The sequence below is a fragment of the Apteryx rowi genome, unplaced genomic scaffold (genome assembly GCF_003343035.1).
Source record: "Apteryx rowi isolate R43461 unplaced genomic scaffold, aptRow1 scaffold_241, whole genome shotgun sequence".
NCBI classification, from domain to species: Eukaryota; Metazoa; Chordata; class Aves; order Apterygiformes; family Apterygidae; genus Apteryx; species Apteryx rowi.
Genome location: NW_020448764.1, coordinates 1,200,534 through 1,223,052, shown reverse-complemented (window position 1 = coordinate 1,223,052; position 22,519 = coordinate 1,200,534). Strand labels below are relative to the sequence as shown.

The 22,519-nt window shown below is 38.5% G+C and overlaps 1 protein-coding gene across 13 annotated transcripts in view; it reads left to right on the top strand.

Moving 5' to 3' along the window:
• Positions 1-22,519, top strand: part of LOC112966414 (plasminogen-like) — a 67,257-nt gene that overhangs the window by 31,749 nt on the left and 12,989 nt on the right. For 7 of the 13 annotated variants that reach the window (XM_026066491.1, XM_026066494.1, XM_026066492.1 and 4 more), the window contains 11 exons: positions 1,997-2,129; positions 4,477-4,583; positions 4,794-4,908; positions 7,310-7,596; positions 8,872-9,020; positions 13,869-13,962; positions 15,612-15,729; positions 15,972-16,046; positions 16,962-17,102; positions 17,495-17,601; positions 20,315-20,659. In XM_026066491.1, coding sequence (XP_025922276.1) covers positions 7,581-7,596; positions 8,872-9,020; positions 13,869-13,962; positions 15,612-15,729; positions 15,972-16,046; positions 16,962-17,102; positions 17,495-17,601; positions 20,315-20,406 — 792 coding nt within the window. In that variant the 5' untranslated portion in view covers positions 1,997-2,129; positions 4,477-4,583; positions 4,794-4,908; positions 7,310-7,580 and the 3' untranslated portion in view covers positions 20,407-20,659. The other 6 variants (XM_026066495.1, XM_026066490.1, XM_026066496.1 and 3 more) reach the window with 6 other exon arrangements.

The window sequence follows — 22,519 nt, the reverse complement described above, 5'->3', positions numbered from 1 at the left end:
AATGTATATTTTTACCTGAAAAATATTTCTGTTCTTCTGATCCAGTACAATTTATTACTAAGATACTTTTTGATTTTTGTGAAAATTGAATACAGAGTACCAAGCTTAAGAAGTCAAGCTGCAATCAAGCTTACATGAAAATTGTTGGTGGCTGGGACAGTGCTATATATGTATACACTGTTATCCAGGGTAACTTCTCTGTTTATCTGTTTATAGCTACTTTGGGGGAAGGGATATGGTCTGGACAAGGACGTCTTTCTGATGTTTTTAGGCTTAGACCATTGAAAGTCTGCTACAAAACCTATTTCAGTTGGGATAAAAACTCCATTTAACTTCACTGAAATGTGGAGCAGGCCCTGGATCTGTTTATTGCCTCTGTTGCTCTCAAATATTTTGTCGTTTAGCAGCCCTACTTTTAATCTGCTTTTTTTTTTTTTGAAACCCAAGCATTAAAAAAAACAGCATGAACAAAGGCAGAGGATATTCACTCTTTTCTGTGACTACATTTTCATATGAGGCTTTCTTATTGCTAATTAGAATAGGAGCAAAAATAGGCTTTTAGTAGATTAAAATACAATTTGCGGTTGTTTAGATGTTGCAGGATTTGTCTTTCAAAGAAATATAAGCAGATTTATAACAAATGGTTAAACAATTTACAACAATAGCTAAACAATATGGTAAAATTTTAAAAGATACATGTTACTTCTAAGCAGATCTGTAAAAGCTTTAGGGATTTGGAGTATATATTCCAGTAAACACAGTACACAATCAACTTTGATGTAGTATCAGACTGTGTTTTCATTTAGACATTAGATATGTCTATATTTACTGCTGTAGCTGCACTTTTAAGATATAGTAACAAGTAACAAGTAAACAAGCAAGTCAATGCTTTTTTTACAGTTATGTAGTAATTCAGAGATACAGTATGACAGAACTATACAGAAAAATGATAAACTATAAAGGAATGTGCTGTGTGTGTGTTGGGTTAATAAAATGCGGTTACCGTATTTGATCAGCCTTCTTATTTCTAGTTAATGAGGAATATGGCCTCAGTGAAAGTGTCTGAAACACTTTGGATTAATGCAAGTTCATTTCTAAAAGAAATATTGTAAAGTGAATAGATCAGTTTACATTTGTGATTGTCCTGTTTAGTTGTCCTGTGCTTAGAATGGCTTCAAACCAGGCTGATGCATGTTGCTTATCTTTTGAAATCAATTTTTAAATTGATTGTCAAGCAATTGTGTCAAGCACATTTTCCTTTTCCTCCTGCTGTTTGGAGATTCAGCTTAAGTCTCATTCCCACTTGAGTAGGCATTTCACTCAGACTCTCTTATGTTCAGCTTGAACCAGCTAGAATGCACATTCCTTTATGAGCAAAAAAGAACGAGTAGCGGAACTGGGACAGTTTTGAAGAACACATGGAATTTACGATTAACAGTGGAGAGAATCACAGGTGGCTCATAGAATCCATTGCTCTATAATTCTGCAACTGGATGGTGGAGAACTGAAGCCATCAGTATTCTGTCTCACTGTCTTAAGTGCTTCTATGTTCCTCCTTGCTATCATGTTTGATTACTTCAGAATTTTCCAAATATTTATCCTCATTACCCCTCAGTGAGCCAGGCATTTTAAAGGTAAGGGGCTGAAATGCAAGGAGACTACTAGTGAGATCTAAAATGTAATAGTGCCTAGTCCCAGGGCAACAGTTGGGAAAACCCCTCTGCCCTGTTTTAAGCTAATATTTGTCTTCAAAAACAGTACACTGTATTGCTGAAAGCTCTGTCTTTGCTCTGCCTTCTCTCCTGTTCCGTACCATCTATTCAAGCAATGCTATCCTGTGCTGTTTCCAGGAGACTGAATTTATTCAGAGTTTGCTACCATTAATGCAAAATGAAAGAAATTACATTTTAACGCAAATTCTACGTTGAAAGTGGGATGTAAAGTCACAAACGGTCAGAAAAATGCTCATTTTTCTATATTCTTTTTTTTCTTTTAGTGCAAGGAAACATCTTAGACAGCTATTGAAAAACAGAGTGAGCTTGGATAAATGCACATCAATGGTTTTATAAGGCAAATACCGCAGAAGAATGTGCACCACAATGTGAAGTTGAAAAAAGTTTTACCTGCAGGTAATTTAGGTGTGCTGTTTCTGAATATTCTGCTTTATTTTTTTTTTTCAATGCAACTTTCTAAAGTTTTGTAAGGAATGCAATGGGTATCAAGAAGTGACCACCTGGGAGATGCAGATTAGGAGAGAATACATGGAAGGAGAGATTAGAAAAACTGTTTCTAACATCAACATGTATTACAGAAAAATATTTTGCTGTTTTGATGAGGAATACAGTACACTGAAAAATATTTGCGTGAAGATTTCTTCACAACTTTTTCACATATGAACGTGAAAGAAATATGTTATTCAGAAAATGAGATATCAGCAATGATGTGGTTTTTGCACCTATCACATTGCCATTAGGCCTGAGTATCCACGACGTTATCATGTGTAGAATAATTTCAGTGGCCATCCTGTGTAGAGAAAACAATGAAAGTTGGAGGTTTTTTTCATTTGTTTATTTGTTTTTCACATGAAAGCTCTATGTCTTTGTTTGTAGGGATATTACTGAGATTTTGATGCCGGGATAGAGCAGGGGATGGCCAGCCTGTAGCAGTCTCCTTTCATCTTTTTTTCTGTGTTAGTGGGACTTACTGTTACTTGTGCCATCATTAGTATTTCTGGAGCTGACTGTGAGTGGGGCTGGTGGTGTAATTTAAAGGAAGACCTTTGAATCATAATGGGTGGCTGTCCTCATTGCAGGTCCCTCCTGTGAGGCAGGGGTATCTTCTTTTCTAAGCTTCAGGAATACTTAGTGTACCACATCCAGAGAATGCTTTTTTGAAAGAGATGAACTTTTTGGATTCTTTATGGTGATATGTTTCTCTATACCCAGATTTAATTCAAGGCAACAATAACTTGCTACAGAGTTTCTGAAGCATTTTATAATTTGCAATCATTTTCAAAAAGGTTGAAAACCTAGCATCAGGGAGAACTAGTACATTTTTTTTTAGGGGATGCAACCAGAAGGGATCACAGAAGTCTCTGCTTTTTGATCCCACCCTTCTTTTCAGGCCAGGAGAGGACAAAGAGCTTGAGCAGCACTTGTGAAATTTGGGGAAAAGGCCTCTGAATGGGTCAAAAGTTTCTGAAGAAATATTCAGAACACACATTTATCTTTTACAAATTGCCTTTATCTTTTGTTTGAAGCTGGGTATCTGCTTTGTCCAATATTACCTGTTCAGGCCAAATCACTTGGGCCTTGCATCATGTATATAAATATCCCTTGCATCATGCATATAAATATCCTAAAACAATGGAAGAATGGTTGAGTTCTTGGGTGTAGGAAATCAGATGAAGAACATATAATTCAGAGATGGGATGATATCTTAATAAAAATGATTTGAGAATCAGGTTGATATTACAATGTGGGGAGATTTCCCACCTGTGCATTCATCCATATGTATTGAACAAGATATTCTTAGTCTCCTTTTAAAAAAGCAACCATAAACGTTATACAGTGTTTATAACTTTGTCCACACAAGGCAAAAAGTTGAGCTTAAGTCAGGCTCAATTAACTTGATCTAGCCAATGTTGATATAAATATAAAGGCATCTCATAACATGATACCCAAGGAAAATAACATTAGCTTAGGTTCTGCAGGCTTAGTTGCAATCTAGTCAGTACATAGTCTAGGCAAGAAACAACATTTTCCAAGATAGAAGAAGGTTCAGAAATGACATAAATATGCTATTAAGAGGTAAAATTGGGTCTGGATTTACAGTGCATAATGACTTCCTGGTAATTTCTCATGTTCTTAATGCAAATTAAATGCAGGTTAGTTTTCCTCTTGTCACTTTCTAATTTGGATAGAAGGATTACACTACTTAATTCTGATCAGATGTTTGGAAAAATTGTTTCTAATGGTGGTAGTTAAACATTCAAACAGGTTACCCAGGGAATCTGTGGAGTCTCCGTCCTTGGAGATATTCAAAACTCAACTGCATACGGTCCTGAGCAACCTCATCTGGCTTAGCAGTCAGCCCTGTTTTAACTGGGAGCTGGACTGAGACCTCCATAAGTCTCTTCCCACTTAAATTATTCTGTGATTCTCGATACTTTCCATTTGCTGGAGTAAAAGCACGGATGAAAGTGGTTACTGTGAGTAACTTAAGAAGCAGCTGTAAGTTCACAGCCTAGCTTRCGGTGCTATAACTTCCTCATATATCCATATCATTTGGAAGCTAAGACCAGTTTAGGCACTTGGCACTTGGGAGTAAAAGTCACTAATGAAAACAGGGGCCAAAGCCTAACTCTGAAATACGATGTACAACATCCAGAATAGATTCTAAAAATGTTCAGAGGATAACAGTTTGAACAAAATGACTTATTGCTCTTCATGTGCTCTCCCCTCTCAATTTCAACAGGGCCTTCCTATTCTTCAGTAAAAATCAATGGTGTTTAACATTGTCTAAAACCTCCAGGACAACAAAGATTTTCAAAAGAATAAATTCAGTTCTCTATGAGAAACAAGGTATGTGAACACCTGTAATAAGTTTCCTTATGTACTTTGTTCATATCTCTAATTTCCTTTTATTAATAATAATGGAATAACATTCACATTTCTGTGGGACTGAATGTCTGAAATATGCTAAATATAACTGATTTGCAAGTGCACAACATCAGTTAGGGGAGACATATGTAACTTCTGATACTGATTCATCAAAAGTATATTTTGTTTCAGTTTATCTTCTAGAGTGCAAGAAAGGAAAGGGGGAGGATTACAGAGGAACAAAAGACAGAACTCAGAAGGGTGTGCTATGCCAGAAGGGGGTGGATAGTGCACTCCACAAATCAAAGTATGGTCTTCTCATGTTTGTCTAAACGTTATGATTGATTTTTTCTGAACTATATATAAATAGTGTGCTTTAAGCAATTTTGCATCACAGATTGTCAAAGACAGATACTTACTGCTGAGTTTAATTTGTAATGAATAATTTCCTCCTTGTATCTCTCACTCTGAGTTTTAGCTCTTACAAAAAAAAAACAACAGGTCTACTGATTGACAAATTAGAGAGTTCTAGTCTTCCTTTTACATGTAACTAAATACAAGAAGATATGAAAAACAAACACGACCAAAGATCTCTGGTGAAAAATGTCTCTGTCTTAATGCATTTGGAGGGGAGGGTGGGGGGTGAAAACRGGGATGAAAGGAGAAAAAAGCAGTAAAAGAATAATGATCCATTTTTTTAAATCCTGAACATTAATCTCCTACATCTAACTTATGAAAAATTTAATTTGAAGAAATTTTAGATCTATATGTGTACCTTTTGATTCCCTAATCCAAACAAATTTGGTGTGCAGAAGTGAAATTTAAATGCAAGTGCTCCTGTCAAGTACCATCTGGTGCATGAAGGCTTTCCAGACACCCTTACACATGCTTTCTGGTTTTTATTCTCAAACATTCCTGCAACTGCTTACTATTTTGTCTGATTTTTCTAACTCACTTTTACCTCTCTCCTGAAGGTTTTTTTTTATTTTAAATTTAAGCACATAAATAAAATTAAGGGACTGGTTTCTGCTGTTCATTATAGATGATGATATGCCAAGGCAGTCTGCAAGTCCAGAGCAGTGCTATTGAGAGAGAGGCCTGGATTATCCGTGGAACAGCTTCTTTTACTATCACAGGAAGGAAATGCCAAGCTTGGAATTCAGTGCCGCCACATCATCACAATAGGACGGCAAGCAATTTCCCAAGAGCATATGTTTATTTTGCATTTTTGTGTTGTTTTAGCCAGTTGTTCTCACTTTACACACAGTTGCCTTGAAGTAGTTAAAAGTAGAAGGGAATGTCCTTGTTAAAAAAATGACTTTTCATTACTATTTTTCTAAGCCAGAAACTTTATTATTTGTCCAAGCTTTAAAAATGACCTTTTGGTCTTTTTTTCCACAACATTTAAATTGTGGACTAAACATAAATAAAAAACATTATTTTAAATTGCCCTTAAAGAATTTAAGAGTTGCCATTACTCTTGAAGAACATATGCAAGAACAGTCATTAAGGCATATGGCAAAATATCTGCCTGCTTTCCAAAGCTGTCTCTTTATTAATATTTGAGAGAGCTGCGATAGCCTTTAAAGCTGCTTCAGTGAGTAACAAATGGAAGAATTCAACAGCCTAGATATTTACCAATGGCCTGGACCATTTTTATATGGGAAAGCCATCACATTGGCTAACAAGTCCACCCTTAGTTGTGCACTGGAATGGAAATGGTGAGACTAATAAAAATATCTCCTTTCCAGGCTCTGTAACGCTGAATCCTGTCCTTTTCGATCTATCCACAATATATCAGTTTCAGTAATCATCCTGCTGGAGTCCTCTCATCTGTCATTTGCTTCACGAATCCTTTCAGTGTATCTTTACTGCTTCTCACATAAATCTCTATTCACGCTCTGCCTACAGCTCATCTCTTCTTTCTATCCCATCCCAAATCACACTGTTTTGATCAACTCAATTATTATTTTTGTGAAAGATTTCTGTTTGTGAAACTCTTGGAGATTTTGTCACTCCTCTGATTCAAGATGGAGAAATTATCTGAACTCTTTAAAATTCTTGGGGAGAAGACGACCATTTCCCTTACTATCCCATCCAACCTTCACTTTGCAAACACTTATGTGAGGAAATGCTCACTGAATTCAGTAGAACTATTCCTAGATAGTAATCCCTACTCAAATTCACATGCGTATGTGTTCACTGGTCCTAAAAGTTAGAAGGAACAATTCTGTTGTTTTCTCAATTTCTAACACTGGAAAAAGCATTCTTTTTAATCTTTATGGTAAGCTCCCAGTCCTAAAAGATACAATCAGTTTAATTGTGTATTAAAATTAATGGATATTTTCTGCATTTGCATATATGTTCTAGTGATTGTTAATAAAGATGAATACTACATCATCAAGCATTATGCAGCTAGTCAGAATATTTCTATAACCTGCAGTTAAGACTCCACAAACATTATTAGGTTTTATCAAAAATGAAATGGACAGCTATGCTGTTGTACAATATACACCTTGCTGTTTATACCATATCAATAATTACTTATTTCTTTTTACTTGATAGTTATCTGAGTTCTGTGATATATAACAAAGAAGCAAATCTGTACCATTTATGTATTTTGCACACCTCACCTATTCTGTGAAATATTCCCATGCATTTTTTGAAGGCTATATATGAATCAAAGTGCATTGTATTTATATTTCTAGGGATCTGAGAGAGAACTATTGCCAAAACCCAGGTGATGATATAGCCCCTTGGTGTTACACTACTGTTCCTACTGTGAGATGGGAATATTAGAATCTGCAAAAGTGTGACTATGGAGGACACTTTGTTTCACCTGAACCACCTTATTCAACATTAGAACCAGGCACTGATATGACTGTTTCGAACATAACAAGTAACCACATAGCTACAAGTTTGACTCTTCTAGAATTAAAAGAAGGTGGAACCAAGAGGTACCTACTGAAATCGGTCTAAATGACAGTAGAGTATGGTAAGAAGTTATACCTTTCCTCTAGTTTACAATTTCTTAGAATTAAGTGGCCAGGATTCTGTATTGAAATGTGTATGTTAACAGAATTCCCCATTGTTATCTATCATATTGTATAATATTCTTTTCTTCTTAAGAGACACAGAAGAAATCAAATGGGAGGTTTTGAGACTGTATCATCACAGTATTGAAAGAGCTACTAGTCATGACAGCACATATAGATATGAGGTTAATAACTGACGTGAAGATTTTGTTTTCAGTCTACCTAAACAAAGAGGCTGTCTTAGTAATTGGAGATCTCCTGTGTACAGAAGACTTTGTTCTGTGTGCCCAGTGAAAGCGAACCTTCCCTCAAATCCCTCAAGTCTGTTCATGTGTGCAGAATACAGGTGATGTGAGGTGTAGGTTGAGCACCAAGAGCTGTATCTCAGGAGCCTACTTTCAAACTAAGGGCCTGGGTTGGGCCATACCTTTACATTTCTTTTATAGGTTCTATTCTCTGCTCAAGTGCAGCTAACATTTTCCATTTATCTGTAGCAAATTATTAGTATCTCTGCTGAGGATTTTATTTGCCTTATTTTGCTTGTTTTTCTAATTAAAAACCTTACTGACAGAAGCTGTGCTTTACATGTGGCAAAACATTGCAATGGGCAGTTGTGTTTTGAAGAAAAAAGGTAGAACAAGATTAAATATTTGATCCTGCAAGGTACTAAGTACTCTGTGCAACACCTTGTAGGAGCAATCTTTGGGCTTATAACATAGCTGCTAATAGGCACGCATCCAGAGCCCTGCCTCTTGCAGTAGTGAGAACCATCTGAGCCTAAACTTTGCTTTTAAAAATGATTTCTAATTCTTGTGGCTGAAGAGAAAAGCTTGAAAATGTGACTCAGTTGCAAACAACAAGTTAATACCTGCTGGTGATGGCAAAAAATCTGAAGTAATATCTGTGGGAAGCAGGAACTTCTTCCATTTTAACTCTGAAATGGGTCACTCTAATACTAAGTGCATAAGAAACAGTATGATGGAGTCTTTTCAATATTTTTGCACTATATGTGATAGCTGAAAACAATCATCTCCAAATCAGCAAATTCTGTGAACTGATATTTTGTACAAACGCATGCTTCAGTAGAATTTTTCTCAGAATATCACAGGTCAGAAAAACTTCTTTATGTAAGCAGAAGGGAATGAAATAGTTCCATCTGCTTATTTCCATTTATCTTGGAATTTTACCCAATGATTTACAGCAAAGCATTATTACTTTTTCTCCTTCCTTTACAGAGTGTATTATTGGCAATGGTAAAGATTATCGTGGTGCAGTCATGAAAACTAGAAGCAGCAGGACTTGTCAAGAGTGGAGTTCTCAGGAGCCTCATCACCACAGTTATCTCACTCCAGAGACTCATCCAAGATCAGGCCTGGATAAAAATGTAAGCAGCTGTTAATGCAATATTTGCATCTAATATTGCCTTCCTCCACTCTAACATGGACACTGATTGTCAAAGAAACAAACTCCATGTCCTTGAAACAAACTAAGAATTTGTTTTCATCAATTCTTGTTGGTGTGAATAGTCACCACTTGTGTGACAAGGTGAGTCCAGCAGTTCTGTCACACTCTCCCATGGTCCACTAGTATAGTTTTCTCTCTGGCTGCGCTAAAAATGATGAGCATCGTCTTTAGATATGATCTATCAAATGATAGGTCCTCCTGTACGCCTGAGGACCACAAGGCCTGCCCTCCAGAGAGTGCCCCTGACATTCCTGCTAGGAGAAGCAGGTTTAGAAACTGTTTTTCAGTAGTGACAGAGGCAGAGACAGAAGTCATAGAGACTGAAAGTTTATACCAGGCTTCTTTAGCCACCTTTTTACTATGATACTCAGTTCYACAGACATCTCAAATTTAGCAGCCATACTTCACAGCACTAGCACACATAGACATCAAATCCCCATTCTAGTTCTCCAGCAATCATCCATTTTCTTCTAACTCATTTTAACATGCCTCCATTCCAAGCAGTGACTTCACATGCTCTGGTGTTTCATATTCTCCCTGCTGCCTGACTTGTGCTATGGTGTAAACCGTTTCCTCTACAGTCACATTACTTTGGACCTTGCTGAAACCTTTCTCCTTGTGATGTGAGAAGCTCAGCTCTTCCATCAAATTTCAATTTTTCTGTGAGGAATTTCTCCTGAGTTACTGTGTCCTGAAGAAAAGCAGCTGATCAGACATACCTTCCTTCCTTCCTTCTTGGAATTATGAAGATTTTCTTAGATAGAGGAAGAGCAGAAGAAACAGCAAGCATTATTTTTACTAGGGAGAAAGGGAATGTTCAGAGGAAAGAACAGAAAGAGTCTATCAACTCAAACTGATTCGCATCTTTTTCTCTGCCTTCACTGTCCTTTTCCATTGAAGCAGTACAGCATGCCCTAAAAAGCAGAGAGGGTGAAGAAAACTTAAGAGGCTGAAGGAGCACAGATGATAGTGAGCCTGGTTCTAGGTTGACAGAGAGCAGATGAGAATGTAAAGCACAGGGAAGAAAATGGAAGTTCTGTGCCAGGAAGCAATCAGTAAGGGAGACAAATCGTATCCTCTATGTTTTTGAGAGCTGACAATAACTAACTGAAATACATATACATGCAGCATGGATGGAACAGAGTTACATTTTAATATTGTTATTATATCTCATAATTTTATGGTGATTTTAGGATTTTGAAGAGTCTGGTGTGCTTTTTCAACTGAATATTGATAGTAATGCACTCTTTTTATCTATGAAAAATACTGCACAAAGAGCAGCCCAAATCTTAGCAGTTACAGTCCTGATAAGCACAACCAAAGTTTACTTAAATGATGAAAGCTTTTATGATGCAGACCCAGTTTGTTTTTCTTTTCTTTAAATGTAGAATCTGGAGCAATATGTCAGGATTGGCTTACCTGAGCTGGGATAATAAGCCACTGGCAAACTGCTCTGTACAGTCTTGGCCTGAGGTTGTTAGGGATGGTTTACTGAAAAAGTCACTGAAATAAAGCTACTTATTAAAGTGCTTGTACACTGCCTGGATGCTTCTCCCACTTAGGAAAAGGGGAAGGAGGGTGATTAGCAAACATGGGCAACAAACCATGCCAAATTCCAGAAGAGGAGTTATTTTTCTTCTACAGATCATTTTCTGTATATATTCTTTAGACGGTGACTCCAAGCGGTATCCCTTCATATTCATGGATTGCTTGGAAAGAGATCTCAGAGTTTTCATGTAAAAAAATTATTTTTAGAACCATTCTACCAAAGAAAGAATCAGCCTGGCACTTCTGCAGCAACATAGCACACAGAAAAACTGGAGGTCCCACATGGCTGCACTGCAGCTTCAGGAATGGCAACATGTTTCATGTGAGGCCACCAAGGTAACTTGAACTCTAGTGAAGCAGCTGATCATTGCATGCAAATTACCATTGCTAGTCCCAAAGCAAATTCTGGCATAATCAGTTATTCAAATAGCCAGTCCTCATGTGGACATAGCTGCACCTTTGAGACACAAATGCCCATGGAAATCACTTTCAAAGGCTCAGTACCAAGCTATTAGAAAAGCAAGATCCGTTTGACTTCAGATATTTGAAGAGACAGTTTACAAGCATGTGACTCAAGTGAAAAACAATGGATAGCTCATCTTCTGATTCTGGGGAACATTTCTACAACCTTAGGCAGGATATTAGATGGGTTCTGAGACAGATCTTGTCTAGGAACAAAAAATTGAGAATGAAATTGCCATTAACACCTAGATTTCCCCATTTTCTTTGCTGATGTAATTGCCACTTCCATGGAAAGATAAATCCATAAACACATGATTATAGAGCCACAGATTTGATTTCTGTTCTCACTGGCAAACAGGATTGTTTAGTAGTAGTCAGACTGGCATGAGTTTCTTGAATAGCTTCTGGGCAATAAGAAGGATGCAAAAAAAGCTTACATCTTCTGTCATATAATGAGATGAGACTACAGTGGGATACATCTTACCTGAACTAACAAGCTCTGCTTTTCCAGGCTGTAGTCCAAGATTACAGGTTTTGAAACCTCTGTCATATCTGGTTGAGAACCATACCAAGACAAATCAACCATTAAGTTCACCTCATCACATATTTTCAGCTATTAAGTATGTTCTTCACAGGGGTTGGGTGTCATCATTGAAGCTATCTGATCTCTGAGGATAAAATGTGATGAGAAAAAGAGGTTCTGACAGATCTGAAAACCCTGAGATCCTCCTTGGGGCTTTTTCTGTGCCAGTAAATTAAACAAGGCCAGACCAAGGGCCATATCTCAGCTCATACCTATAGAGAAACACAGGCCACATCTGCACTGCTTGCTGGGAAAGTCGTAGATTGTGCCAGCCACCAAACCATGTCTTGGCACTGTTTGAGACAGTGCTAGTCAGTATGGCCCAAAGCCATGCCAGGGAATCTGCTAAGAATTAAACAGCTTGCATGATCATGGTGTAGTGCACAAGCCCAGGCTCTGGCCAGGCTTAGTTCATTAGTATAGACATAGTCTTTGTCCCCTCTTAGACAGACAAAGGACAGCCTGGTGCTGGAATCATTGTCAGTCAAGCTGGAAGGACTAGGATCAATGTAGGAACATACTAGCATTGGGATAAGTGGGGCACAAGGAGAAGATTATATGCCTTTTCTCCGCAAGTTAGCAGTGTATTCACCTTTGGGCATGGACATAGATCAGTTTCTGAGGGGGGTGGTAAATGCAGATGCTGAGGTGAAGACAGCCTTTTGTGTGTACTTCCAAGTCAGCAAAAGAAAACATGACCCTGGCACTGTGTCAGCTGGCACTGAAGGCCTGGCAAGAGTGGCAGCTGATTTCCAGAGAAACAGGCACATCCATTAGGGCTGGGGACTGCACCAGGGGAAGGGAGATGCCACAAGGCACAGCCACAGCTTCCTAAACTGGAAGCAACTTCAGAAAAAAACAAACATTTGGCCTTCCACAAGTTCACAGGAGCAAAACCCTCAATGAAAGAGAAAATAAAGGGAAGAAGGAAGGTAGAATTCTCTGGAAATGGGCAGTGTTGCTAACAAAACATTCCCTTTGAGTACTGCAAGAGAAGAAAGCTTTCAAATTTAGTGTTTGTTATGCACATGTATTCATGTGCATAATTACTTATGATTGTGCATTTGGACAATACATTGTACTACCAACAAGTGACTTTCCTTTGTGACTTAGATACAAAATACTCTAGAAGAGAACTTCTTGTATTTTTCACTGGACAGCCTCTTCTCTGGTCATTTCTTGCCCTGTGGAGGATGCATCCTCCTGCCTATCAAATGAGCCTGTCTCTGGAACTTGTTTCAGATTCTGAAAGAGCTGTAGGAAGTGGATTTGATTGTAATGCGGGTGGATGGTAAGATGACTAATGCACTAAAAGGAAAAGATCCAGGTCCAATTTCCAGCTGATATAGTGAACTGAGATGAAACTCAGAGTTCCATACATTTTTCTAACCTAATACCATCTTCCTAGTATAAATAACCGTTACACTTCCCTCCCAATGAACTCCTCTGTCTTTCAACTCTATAGTATGAAATTCTTTGTCCTAATCCACTGACTATGTTTATCCACAAGGGCCCACAAAAGAGTTCAAGCAAATCTAGAAACCCTCTCAGTCTTTCCACAGCTAGCAGAGGAGACTAGCAGAGGACTTTGCACACTGCTTGAACCCTGCTAATTAAAACACTGATGTGGCATTTGAAATGGGTGGGCAAACGATGCATATGAAACTGCATGGTGCTTTCTTGACTCTTCAGTATATGAGTTCCATTGCACATATCAGAGCAAAGCCCTTTGCTGCTTACCCAGTGCTTTGCAAACTGAGCAGGAGTCTGAAGAATTCTCAGTGTTGACCTGACTCTTATTGAATTAAGTGGCATCAGGGCTAAACCAACACTCAGTGTGTAGTGCAAAATCCTGTTCTCTGTCTAGCTGTAATTCTCAGAAGTCCTTAGAATCCAGGACCTTCAGGCTACCTCTGCTGACCAAACATTTCCTTGATGATGGCAGAAGTAGAAATTTTACTTTTATCATATTTTCTTTTTAACTAATGGTTTTGATAAAAAATAAAGCAAATAATTATATGTCAAGAAGAAAGAAGAATCTATCATAAGCAAAAAATAATGTGGAAAAACTGTTCAAAAGTTAGATTTTGCATTAGTGCTAGATGTAAATTAGGAAATTGGGAAGTATTTCCATCCTGAAGTTGAGTCTTTGTGTTCTTTTTTTCAYTGTTAAAGTATTGCAGGAATCCTGATGGAGATATTAATGGACCTTGGTGCTACACAACAGACCCCCAGAAAATCTGGGAATACTGTGAAACTCCCAAGTGTGGTAATTATTGTTTCAGAAACATAGATTCATATAAATATTGATAAGAAAGTACCTCTAGAGTGCCACCAACTCCAGGTCTGCTGTGGCTTTGTTTCATCAGATCCTGAAAGCATCCAAGCATGAGAATTCCACAGCCTGCCTGGGACCTTGCTCCAGTGCTGCAACACTGGTTGCTGCCACACTTGCCCTGGTTAATTTTTTTTTTTCCTACTCTCCAAATTGAACTTCCCAAGCCAGTATGTGACCATTGCCCCTTGTTATGTTGTCTGGCATTACCAAGAAGACTTTGTCTCTGTTGTTTTTGTAACTCCCCTTCAAGTAGCTGTAGGCAGCTGTAGAACCTCACTTTACCCTCCTCTTTGCCAGACCAAACAAACCAAGCTCCCTCAACTTCTTCTAATGGGCCACATGCTCTAGACCCCTGACCCTCTTGGTAGGTTCAGYTGGATTCTCCTTAGATTCCCTCTTGAACTGGTGACTCAAAACCAGACACAGTATTTCAGATGCAGCCTCATCAGTGCTAAACAGAGGGGAACAAAACCTCCCTTTTTTTGCTTCCCGTGTTCCTCTTCAGGTAGTACAGTATGAAGCCTGCCTTATTCCAACTAAGAGCACGCTGTTGGCTCCTATCCATCTTGCCCTTTCTGTAACCCACAGACAATTTTCAGATCCTCCTCAACCAGTTGCTTGCCAGCACATGGGCTTCAGGCTTCTTCCACCCTAGTGCAAAACTAGGGGTCTGTGTCAGCCACTTCCCCTACTTTAATTCACCCTCCAATTTGATGATGGTACAGTCAATGCCTTTGTTCAGGTCAGTAATGAAGGTACTGACAATATGGGTCCCAGTTTTGACCCCCTGGGGCACTCTGCTCATTACTGGCCAGGCAAACAATGAGCTACTGATTGCTGTGCTTTAAGCCCTGAAGTCCCCCCAGTTTTCAACTCACCTAACAGTCTACTTGTCCAGCACACAGCTCCTCAGACTCAACTTTTGCTCTTCCTTTTGACAGTCTTTTGTGACAGTTGTGAGAGGTAGCTTCATTTTTCAACCCAAACTCAAAAGCAATCTAATGACAGCTATAGACTTGAATTATGTCCGCATGCAACTGATAAAAGTATCTGCCTGTAATAAATGTCTAGCTGATTGTACTAATGTCAGTGACCCAGTAAAGAGTCATTATCTGTCTCTGAGAATCAATACAATATTTTTTCTCTGTCCTCCTGGTTTGTTCTTGTAGTCAGTGTGCACTGCCATGTAATTTTAACAACCCTAACCAAACCCACAAACTCAACAGGAGGAAGTGTGAAGTGGGATTACAAATCTTGCCTTTGCTGCTGCTGTGCTTTTTGAAGTAGCTACTGTATTTTTATGGATGCTGTTACTTCTTGATCATTGTTGTCCAAATGATACCTACTTAATTCAAAGTATTTTGTGGGATATTGCTATGTGGAAAGTGACATCTTAGCCACAAAATTTCCTAGTGGAAGTGACTTAATAACATTTGTTTATTTGTATTTTTTGGTTTGCAGTTATGTAGGTAAAGAGTGAACAACTAAAAAGGATGACGATTATACCTTCCTCCCTTACGTTTGATTGCATTTTGAATGATGTTTAAAATTCCTTCGTGTGACTACTTTTCATTCTGTAGCTCCCTTTCAACAAGAATGTGGGAAACCAAAGAGGAAACCCAAGCAATGTCAAAGGATTGTRGGTGGATGTACGTCAGTGCCACATTCTTGGACCTGGGAAGTCAGTCTTATGACAAGGTATCACTACTTCATGTTGCACTGAAGCATTATGAAATATCAGGGGACAAAAGCAACAAAGATTAGAGAAGGTGTTACGTTATGGTGTATATCCTTCTGGAGAGCACCCTTGATCTGATATTAAGAGCATCTGAAAGGATGGGGAGAAACATTTTGAGAGTCTATCAATAAACACATTGTGTGTTGCAAGGATGATGGATAATTGCCTTCAAGTCATATCAAGTCTTTTATCTTTATTCCAGTACCAACATGCACCTTTGTGGTGATACTCTGATAGATCCCCAGTGGATTCTTATAGCAGCTCAGTGTTTGGAAAGGTAAGTGTCTTCTATGGCAAACTTTATGTTTATATGAGAAGGATTTCATGAATTTCAAGGAAATAATACTAAGATCCCACCAACATACAGATCAAAGCCTACCACAAGCTGCTTTAGCTGTGGGGAGAAGAAAAGATGATGGAATCTGTACTGGGACACGGTCTTACAAACCTACTGATAGACTCCATCTTGCGTGTCTGTGTCAGTTTAGACAATGCCAGACTAAAGCAGTCTTCCATTATGCATCTAGGCAGTCTCTGTCCCCCCTGCTCTAGGGCTAAGCTAACTCATTTGACTTGACATTGGAACAGAATGGAGGAACATTCATAGCATCAGACATCAGTCTCCTCTGAGAAGCAACATAGTCTCGTGCCTGCCACTTCTCTAAGATGCATATTTGATCCTAATACAGACATGGGAACAATGAAGAGAGCGATGAAGTTTGCTGGACCAATGCACTGTGCTGAGGCCCAGGCCAAGCATACAGTCTGTGTTGGTGTAACCTCAGGTTTTCTGGTTGCTTCAATCTTGATCTTACAAGAGCAAGGCATAACTTAATGCTGTTATCACTTTTGCCCTTTTGCCTCTTGAACTGTGAAGAGCAGGTGTAGAACTGATCGCATTTGCTGCCTCTGACAGGGCTTGGGAACGTTGCAGATAGCCAAAAGCTGCTGGAGTTTTGATTCTGCCCACTAAGCAAGAAAGCACTGTGCAATTTACAGACACACGAGGTGAACATAAAAAAAATGCAGGCATTTATTTTGTTGAGAGGAACAATCTGCTCTTCTGTCTTGTTCAGCATACTTCTGCAAGGAAACGTTCACATTTATCAGGGATGGATCCCCGGGCATGTATAAGAACGTGATTGTGTGTTATTATGTGTTTCATCTCATTGTGTGCAATTATTTCTTACAGGTCATCGACGCCTTCTTCCTACAGGGTCTTCCTTGGACTACACATGGCAAAGGCTGTAGAGCCATCTGTGCAAATCCGAGAGGTTAAGGGTATATTCCAGGGACCATACGGGGCAGACATTGCCTTGCTGAAGTTGAGCAGGTACCATTTCAATCCCAGCACTCCTTCTCAACTCCTTTCTTCTGACCTCACAAATAAACTTATGTGGATATAGATTTGAAAAGTGGCTGCTGATCCTGGTACATGGAAAGAATATTCCATCTCAGAGCCTGTGAGGTTTGATTTACCAAGGCATGGAGCACAGACAGCTTCCACTGATATAAATATGTGATGAGAATTCAGCTTGCGTCATTAATTTACTTCCTATTATTGCATGAAACCATTTCACATGATCCATCCATGAAACTATTGAATGTGAAAACAATCAGGTGTCTTGCTTCTCTCCCACCAGTATTGCTGAAGGGCATAGAGTGCAGGTGGATCAATGACAAACAAACTAATGGGTTTATATCTTTGTGGATCTTCCTTTTCAGTCCTGCAATGATTGTTGACCAAGTTATACCTGTGTGTTTACCTGAAGAAAATCTGATGGTAGGAAGTGGAACAGAATGCTTTGCTACTGGATGGGGAGAAATAAAAGGTGAGGCATAGTCAATGCAGCTGGGAGTTTAATAGTCTTGGCAGGATTTGTACAGTTGGTCTCAAGAATTTTTACACTCATTGTTCAGGAAAAAACAAATGTGCGTACTTAAACTTTTACATAAATCAAAGATTACTGGTCAGTGTCAGTCATTCCATTCCCCCTCGAGCAATCCCACATACACTGAAAATCAAAAAAAAAAAAAAAAGAGAGAATAAAACCAGTGAAACCAAGCAGGGCTTCCCTCTTTCCAGAGTAGTCTTTTCCTTTTAGCTTACTATTCCACAGATTCCTTATCCCTTTTGTACACTGTTTGGCCACAAATAAGAAACCCCATCATCAGTTTAATGTATACCTGCAGCATTCACCAAAACATCAGTGAGTGGCATTAACTGGAATTTACTGTGGCAAAAGTGGAGTGAAAATGAAGATAAGATTCTGTCACATCAGCTAAAAAACCTGAGGATTAGAGATGGATCAGAGCAAAAGCCACATCTTTGAAAACTTTGCAGTTTGTGAAAAGTTCATTATCCAAGCTTTATGGCTGGAAACTCACTGTACAAAGAATTGAATGGAAAATCTATACTTGAACCTCTTTTTTCCTCAGTCTTTGGGGTAGAACAGATCCAAACTTACTGCTGAGCCTGCAGTAAGGCATTTCTCCAGTATCAGAACTTGTCTTATTATTACACTGCCGTGAATTAAAAGCAAAGTGATATTTCTCTGAGCTTTCAGCACTCTCTCCAGCAAAGACAGGGCCTCTTTAAAGGTGTCCTTGGTTTTATAATATGAAGGGTACTTTCTTTCTGAATTTCTAAATGTTTCCAAGTTTAGGTTTAATAAAGTTTAAATAACTTCAAAATGCATATAGACTGATGTGTTTTCTTCCTCCTCCTCACCCCTGAATCAGATGTTTCTCTGTTACCCCTTGCTAAATCATTTACAAAGACTATTCTGTCTCAAAGTCTATGAGGTTTATGTATTAAGGCATGGAATACAGACAGCTCCCACTGATATAAAATTAGGATGGGAGAACAGGTTGGAGGACAGATAAACTGTCAGTACTAAGCTCTTGATAACAGTCTTTATTTTTGTAGTTTATATTTTTTTTGTTGGTTGTTTATTTCCAAAATATACTGGTGGAGAGTATGTCCTAAAACAGACCAGCTTGCCCATGATTGAAAATAAAGCATGCAATAGCTTTGAATTTCCAAATGGAAGAGTCAAAAAGTTTGAATTCTGTGCTGAGCCCGTTAATGGTTGCACAGATACCTGTCAGGTAAGAAAAGCTTAGGAGCATCTAATCAGTCATTTCCTATCCTCATTACAAGCCTTTAGAAAGTACATTGATCTTAGAAGTTTACTTTTCTTGTTCTTTGGTGCTCTCAGTACATTCACAGATCTCCTGTATCATTGTTAATGGCTGTGCTTCAAGTTTCTGCTTGATGCTCTAAGCAAATCAAATTATACCTTAGTCTCAGTGGTTTAGTTCTTAGATTATTCTCTGAAAGTATGTGCTGCACCCTCCATTTAAAATGTAAGAGTTGAAAGATACATACAGTGCCTCATTCTCCCTTTCCTAGCACTAAAACTAGATGTTCCCTAGACACTGTGGGTGTCTGTGATGTTATGGACACTTGGAATAGAAATATGAAGATTGGCATCAACAAAATATGAATGGAAACGTGTGTGTAAGTGCCAGGAGAAAGAGCAGAACAAAGGTTAAAAGGATAACGAAAGACATCTTTCCCAGTAATAAAACTGAGGAACATGCTGTTCCTGTCAAACCTAGAAGGCCTATGCTGTGGTAAAGACCACAGCACAGGCAGCCTGTCAGTGGAAGACCCATCTGACAGCAGCAGGAGGAAAATAAAGTTTAGCACATCACATTGTGCCATTCTTTTTTCTGTTAACCCATCAGGAAGACAAACTATAGAAAAGGACCACTCCATAAGAGCTGTTGACTCCTAAATGATGTAAAAGATCTGTCCAAAAACTAGTTAGTCATCGCCAATTGGAAATAACCCAAGATGTGATGAGGACTCAGTAGCCGCTGTCCCTTGTCCTTCATGTTGCACACCAGTAATACTGACTGGACTGCTTGGATGCATACATCTTGGTGCTTGTGTGTATGTGGGTGTAAGAGTGTAAGCAAATGAAATCTATGAGAGAATGAGTGTGAACTGGAAAATCAACTCATTTAGAGATTTCGTAAAAATAATCACTTCTTCTTCCATAAGTTCTCACACTGAGTTTTGTTACATTACTGTCCTGCTACCACCCTGTTTTTTATTCCAGAGCAGATTTCAAGGCTGTTTTGAGTGAGTCACATACCTGGCAGTGAGAGGTAGATAGAAGACAGGGAAGATCATAAGTGAAGAAAAACAATCCGACTCTACATTTTGTTGCAGAAATAACTCCTCACATTGTTCCATAAAAATATGAAACAAAAATATGAAATGAAATGAAATGAAATGGAATGGTCAGTCTTAGTTCCTGGCTGTCTCCAGAGCTCTTTATAACATACAGATTTACAAGAATTATCTAATAGACAGGGAAAACTCTTTCCTAGCCAAAGTTCAGGGTTTTTTATGACTTTTATTGTCCTTGTACAGCTGTGGAGATATATTCACTCTTCTTCTTTACCTCCTATTTGCATATTCCTGATTACTCATGTGCTATCACTAACATAGTGACATTCTTTCTTCTTTAGGGAGACAGTGGAGGACCTTTAGTTTGTCTTGTCCAAGACAGGTTTGTCCAGTATGGAACCACCTCCTGGGGCTTTGGTTGTGCCCTGCCTAAGAAACCTTCTGCCTTTGTCCAAGTTTCTAGTTATACTTCTTGGATTAAGAATATAATGGGAGCCAACTGATCCTGGGAATGGACTGCCCTCTCCTGGAAAGCAGTATGCACATTAGAAATATGAGATTACGATTATATTAAATTTTAAGAATGGAAAATAAATATAAAATAATAATAAAATAAATATAATCCATTATAAATTACTGTAAGCTAACACTCTTTCATAAGTAGCCAAACTGATGGTTTGTTTCCCTCTTTCAGTATTCTCTGTGTTTCAAGGTATTCTACAATAAATACATGTGAAGCACCCATTCAGAAATCTCATTTCTGTGTGTATCTGGACTTCACATGTAGTTCTAGCCTTCATATAAACCTTTAGAAAGTAAATTGTTCTTGAAATTTTACTATTTTAGTTCTTTTGTGCTCTCAACATTTTTACTGACCTCATGTATTATTGTTAATGGCTATACATCAAGGTTTCTCTGAGGACCTCTCATAGGTCATGAAGACACCCAGTTGAACTATGGAGGTAGAGACCTTTCATAGGCAAGTTTTGGTCTGTGAATGCCTCTTTCAGACAGCAGCGTGTGGCTGTAGTAGTCTCCATGATCTGGAGCTCACCTGTGAGCAAACATGAAGATTCCTAGGCAGCTGCCTACTAGTATTGGGATTATATTCTCCTGCAGATGCAATGCAGGCAGAGGAAAAGAGCAAAAAAACCTTCTGTTTTAGATCCTCTTACTTGGCAATCAGCTTTAGACAGGATTTTCCCAGGGTCTTAAAAACAAATGGTGGAAAGGGAAAAGACTTCTTTTTCTTCTTTTTTTGTGTATGGTAAATTTGCAACTGTTACTGAGTCTCAAAACTGGAGTACGCATGCTGCAGTAAAATACAAAATGGCCAGCTTAAAAACTTTTTCATAGGGCAGACTGACGCAAGTCTTCAGAGCTCTTCAGTGCTGTTGCTGGAAAACCAATATAGCACAAAGAAAAAATGACACCAGATCCTTAGTACCTGCCTTGCTTCAGTGTGTAAACATTATAGGTGGAATTTGGCTACCTATAAATGGATGGCTAGTGTCATTTTAGAAGTCTTTGTTTGTTTGAGACATGTGAATGAGCCTGGCTGAAATATTGTAGGATTTGAGGGTGACACAGTGGCAGCTGGATTCCAGACAGGATTCTCTGTGAAGTCTAAGGCATTAGATGCTTTGTTCAGACAAGTCCCAGCCTAGATGTAATTTTTTTCCCTAATTGGAAAGGATTTATATCATAATGTGGCTAACCAAAGTTATGGCCATGACCTATTAAAATAAATACCTCTTACTGCTTGATGATAATTTGAGATGCAACAGAGGAAAAGAAAACAAAGAAGCTCTAATGCATTGTAGAAGAACAACCTACTTCTTATTATGCCTTACAATACTAAACTGATGAACCATCAGATCTCAATATGGGTATTTTAATGTTTCATTTTGCACTAGTGCCTTCTTTCTTCAGTAGTGCATTCCATCACAGTACTCCCTAGCATCCAAACAAGTCTCCCAGCCTGTGTTATAAATAGCATTGGGGTTTTTTGGACAATATAATGAACTACCATCTTTAAGAAAAAAACTGTCAAGCTGTTTAGAAATGTCAGTACATGCAAAAAATCATCTGCCACTCAYAGCCCCAGGAATAACCCTGAGCTTAGATAACAGTCACCCTGGACTAGATTCAGGTATACATTACACAAGACTTTCATCATCCTGCTCTCCTGGGAGACCAAAGATTAGATAGAAATCTTTTTTAAGGATTTCAGCCTGTTCTGAGCTGTGAATCTTGCTGCCTGTGGATTTTGGACACATGAATTTACTTCTTTCTAAATGCTTACTTTGTTTATTTCCCCACAGAGACAATACAGATATAAAGACTAATCTGACTTTTATTTTTCCTCTTCAGCATCTGTCTTCTAAATTCCAGTGACAAATCCTTTACTATTCACAATGACATATATGGCAGGAAGAACGCTGTTTCATTCCTGCCCTGAAGTGGGTTTACCTGCATAATATTATCAGTTAAAATGTTGCTATCTTTTATCCAGTTATTTCTGTTATCTGCTGTCCTTGCTGTTT